Source organism: Thrips palmi, unplaced genomic scaffold, assembly GCF_012932325.1.
Source record: "Thrips palmi isolate BJ-2018 unplaced genomic scaffold, TpBJ-2018v1 HiC_scaffold_17, whole genome shotgun sequence".
NCBI lineage: Eukaryota > Metazoa > Arthropoda > Insecta > Thysanoptera > Thripidae > Thrips > Thrips palmi.
This window is the reverse complement of record NW_023144626.1, coordinates 12,406,455-12,410,880: the sequence shown is the minus strand read 5'-3', so window position 1 is coordinate 12,410,880 and position 4,426 is coordinate 12,406,455. Positions and strand designations below refer to the sequence as shown.

At 48.9% G+C, this 4,426-nt stretch overlaps 1 protein-coding gene across 1 annotated transcript; it reads left to right on the top strand.

Moving 5' to 3' along the window:
* The first annotated feature begins 3,558 nt into the window (after nucleotides 1–3,558).
* Nucleotides 3,559–4,180, top strand: LOC117643331. Its single transcript, XM_034382176.1, has 3 exons — nucleotides 3,559–3,680; nucleotides 3,840–4,010; nucleotides 4,105–4,180. Exons 1-3 carry the CDS (start codon nucleotides 3,571–3,573, stop codon nucleotides 4,178–4,180), a joined length of 357 nt encoding a protein of 118 aa, XP_034238067.1. The 5' UTR covers nucleotides 3,559–3,570.
* Nucleotides 4,181–4,426: the final 246 nt, after the last annotated feature.

Genomic DNA, 4,426 nt, shown 5'->3' with positions numbered 1-4,426 from the left:
CCGCACCTCGGCGTCCATGCTACAGTAATGCGGGTGCGGAAAACCCGCCGGTGCCGCCCACCTCTCCAGGCCCCCATGGGGTTTCTGCCGAACGGCAGCGCGTGGCCCTGGCGGGGGCCCCGCCCCGTTTTTTCAAAAACCCACCGAGGCAGACAGCACTGGAGTCCTACACCCTACTTCGAGCGGCAGCCTTAGACAAAAATGTAATGCGGTGGGGAAGGGGGGGCACTTAAGGCAGCCCCAAAAGCCACAGCTGCCGTGGGTTGGTAAGTTACCCCCAAAATGGCAAAATATCACACCAGGCATTGTCTTTCCTCAATCCATGGGACCTGTAATCACCTAATGTTTGCGTTCCAGTTGCCGACCTGCAGTGTTGATCGATCAATTTCCTCCGAAGTACCCTATTGTTCATTGTATCCCCAGGTTCGCGAGAACTCGCCATCAGGTATAGCTGATCAAGAGAGAACAACTACTTCGGTACTGCACAGCCGGTACGGCTCCAGAGTCTAGTGTAGCAAGTGAGAGTGCAGTGGGATGCAGTCACCGAAGAGTAGAGTCCTAGCTGCTTCAATCCAGTCTAATCTGAGAAGAGAGTGGTGGCTGCATCACTTTAACCAGCTTGTTCAGTCAAATGCTTGACTCATATTTGTTGTTCTATTGTGAGTAAGAATACGTATATATACGTACTGTGAGGAAGTACAATTACAACCAGTGTGTATGGCGAGAAAATCAAATTATCACCGTTTTAAGTAACCTTTGAGGCGTTTTTCTCTCTCCTCTCAGGTTATTTCCTGTTGCAGTGCAAATAATATCGGGGCTTTCAGGGAGTATTGTCTCCAGACAGCCAAATTGTTTGCAAGCCACTACGGGTGGTATTACATGCCGCACACTCTAAAAAAAGTTACAGAATTTTGTATCATTTTTGATGCAGGATTTTGTATCACCTGCATTGGTTACAAATATTTGTATAAGTGATATAGAATTTTGTATCAGATGTGCCGGTTACAGAAAAATGAATCATTTTGGAGCTTGATACAGAAATTTGTTACATGAAGGTTACAATATTTTGTTTGTAACATAACTGATACAGAAAATTGTAACTGGATACTAAATTCTGTATCAGAGATTAAAACATAATGTTTTAACGGCAAAATTGAACAGCAGTGCCCATAGAGACAAGTTAAACTTAGAGTTTTCATGTGCTTTTATTTTTCCCGACTCTGAATAAGAGATTCAGTCTCGTGTATGCTTGGCTGGCAAGGCCTCCGTCCCTTACCACGCGCGCCTCAGGTCACCGGCTACCTGCGCCGCTCCCTCCACGGCGTCCGCACAGCGCAGTTGGTAGCGTGGCGGGCCGCCAACCCAGAGTTTGGGGTTCGATTCCCGACTTCTCAGAGTACATCTGGGAAAGTTGTGACTCGAAGGATGGCATAAGGACCTTCAATCAGTCCCACGGAGACTACGTTCGAACAAAATTCTCATTTTGAAGCTTGATTTGGAAGAATAACGACTGTTTACAAATTTTGTAACCGTTACGAAATTCTGTAACCAAGTTACAAAGAAAAAAATTGTATCCATCGTGATACAAATTTCTGTAACACATGTTATTGAAAAAGCTGCGTAACCATGTTACAAAATTCTGTACTGATTTTTTTTAGAGTGCAGTCTGTGCATAAGCTGCTCATACATGGATCTGACATTGTGGCTAAGTTGCCTCTCCCAGTTGGTTCCTTCAGCGAAGAGGCACAAGAGAGCAGAAACAAGGACCTGCGAAGATTCCGGGAGAACCACAGGCGCAAATGTTCGAGGCAAGCACTCAATTTTTGGCCCGTGACGTAGTATTATTAACTAAAATAGTTTTCTTTGCCAGAGAGACATTTCACTCATTCTTATGATGACCTTTCCATTGTGTGCCCTTTTGCGTTTTGTCGAATAGAATTGCTGCCATATCTGACCTTCTCAACAGGCTCATGCTGACATCGGATCCCCTCTTGTCCTCGCTCAAAGTTGAGGAAACAACAGTGACGGAGCCGACTGAAGAAATGAAGCAACTCCTGTGTTGCTCATGACTGGCCAAGCCAGTGCTTTGTTCTTTTATATTTTTTACGCAAATCCTGCGTATGAGGAACATTAATATGTACACTTTTTTTCAAATTAAAATTTAATGTGTTTTTGACATGACTAGAGGTCTGTGGTCTGTCATGCGCTCTCGGAATGACACCCCTCCGTGGCTCGCGAGTGCTTCACACTCGACTTCGTCTGCTTGCGGACCACAAACAAACGTTTGCCGGGTCTCGTTTCAAAGTTTCGAACGCAGCTCTAAATTGGTTTTGTTTCAGCAGATGCCGCCGCGACGTGAGTTGACTGAGGTGGAGGCCGGCCAGGCCGTGGCGCTGGTCGACGAGGGCGTGTCCATGCGCGAGGTGGGTCGTCGGCTCGGCGTCGACCACAAGGTCGTCAGCCGCGCGGTGCAGCGCTTCAGGGAAGACGGCCGCCCGCGGTGCACCACGCCACTAGAGGACAGGCGGATGGTGCGGACAGCCCACTAGGACCGCTGCGTGTCGGCGCGGCAGATCGTAGAGCAGCACCAGCAGACCACGCACCAGGTGATCTCCGCGTCCACGGTGGAGCGGCGGCTCCGCGAAGGAGGCATCCACGGCAGCGTCCCCGAGAAGGCACCTCGCCTGTCCACCGGCCACCGGCGGCAACGGCGGGAGTACGTGGGAAGGTACGGAGGGCTCAACGCCGCGGAGTGGCACTGTGACTCTATAGCTTGGATTTTACATTTTTTTTTTTGTGTGTTACGACTGAAAATACGTAATTTTGTTATGTTATGTTTAAATTAAGACTGAAAATACATATGTATGTGTCCATATCTGAGATATGAAAAGCCTTGAACCCCCCCCCCCTCAAAAAAAAATTGCAGACATAGATAGGCTGAGACGGCACAGAAGGGTTTTGGAAGCATCAATTTCTGACATCTATGAGTAAGTTATCAGTGTTGGTTTCTCTGCATTTTGAAATAGTGACTGTATGTTGCTCACATAACAATTTTAATTTGTTTCCTTTTGGACCTCGTGGGGTCGGATCGGACATGTTTGGGAAAATTGGTAACGTCGTTTTCATGGAAAAAATCCTTTTTGGAGCGTTTTCAAAGTTTGGAATTTTGTTGCTGTTTGATGCCCGCACCAAACAAACCGTCTCCTCAACGTCATTTTATGGAGAAAGGTCTGAGCTTTCGAATGCTTTATCGGGAAATGCTCTACGACCTTTTGTTAAGGACATACAGGCGTTGAACGAATGCAGACTGCAGATTCTCCCACGCGGGAACAGTGCTTGCTTCTGAAATTCTCGCCAAAGCATGTGTTTTTCTTTCTTGAAGTTTTTGAAGCTTTCCTCTCGAGATAAACGCTTCAAAGCGCATTCCATTTTCTGTGCTAAAAAATGTGAATACAGGTTGAAGCGTTCACCTTGATCTTGCTTACCAATGCTGTTTCACTGCGAACGAACGGTATTGGTACGCGATTTTCTTTCGTGTTTTGACAAGAAACTAATCTCACTGTACCCTTAATGGTTAGCCTGATGACAACGCCAGAGAGCCCTGAGAGCCGGAAGTCATCATTGTGGAGGGCCCACCACTGCCGCCCCGCCCGGGCACACCTTGTGAGGAGGCCGTGGAAGTAAGTACACTATGCACTTCATTTTTTTCTCACCTCTCTGTCTTTTGCCTGCTAGTGTGTCAACGAACAGCACTTTTGACTTTCATCAAAACTGCTAGTCATGGCATGTTATGGCGAAATGTGTGAACTTGGTCACTTACCCCTTTTTTGTTGTTTCAGGATCCTGACAAGGAAAACGTCCCACTCCCAGCATCTGCCCTTCCTCCACCGCCGCCCCATTGGCTGGAGCGAAGGGAGCCGCTCAGGGACGTCACACCAGCTCCTGCCCCTGCTAGCCCCGTGCTCCCGCCATCCCCTCTGCCCAGCTGCAACAGTGACTGCACATGCACTGTAAGTCTATCTCTTTGCATGTCTTCGTCCTGGTCTTGGCAGTGGTTTCGTCATGTAGGTGTGTGTCTGACAGTATTGGTTTGTTTGTTCCCAGGACTCCAGCGATGACGACAGCAGCAGTGGCTCCAGTCTGGAGGAGGGGGAACTGCCAGCCTCCCCCGTACTGGTAGCATTTGCCCCTGTATCTGCCCCCACATCTACCCCCCCTTCTGCCCCCACATCCGCCCCTGCCGCCGTTGCTCAGCTCTCTCATGAGTGGTCATCCAATGCATGGCCCACCCCCCGACCCTCATGCCATTGAGCGCCGCTACGCCTAGGGGCGTTTCGTCATGCCTTCGTCGTCATGCACGCCCGGTGGTCTGCACCCTCCTCCACCTGCTGGAGGGGTTTGTTAGACTCTTTTTTTCACCGCGCTG

Bases quoted from the DNA above. Each gene is read 5' to 3' on its own strand.
- LOC117643331 (XM_034382176.1), top strand. From the start codon at position 3,571: ATGGTTAGCCTGATGACAACGCCAGAGAGCCCTGAGAGCCGGAAGTCA. The intron at 3,681-3,839 runs GTAAGTACACTA...TTGTTGTTTCAG, and splicing joins CTTGTGAGGAGGCCGTGGAA to GATCCTGACAAGGAAAACGT. The intron at 4,011-4,104 runs GTAAGTCTATCT...GTTTGTTCCCAG, and splicing joins ACAGTGACTGCACATGCACT to GACTCCAGCGATGACGACAG.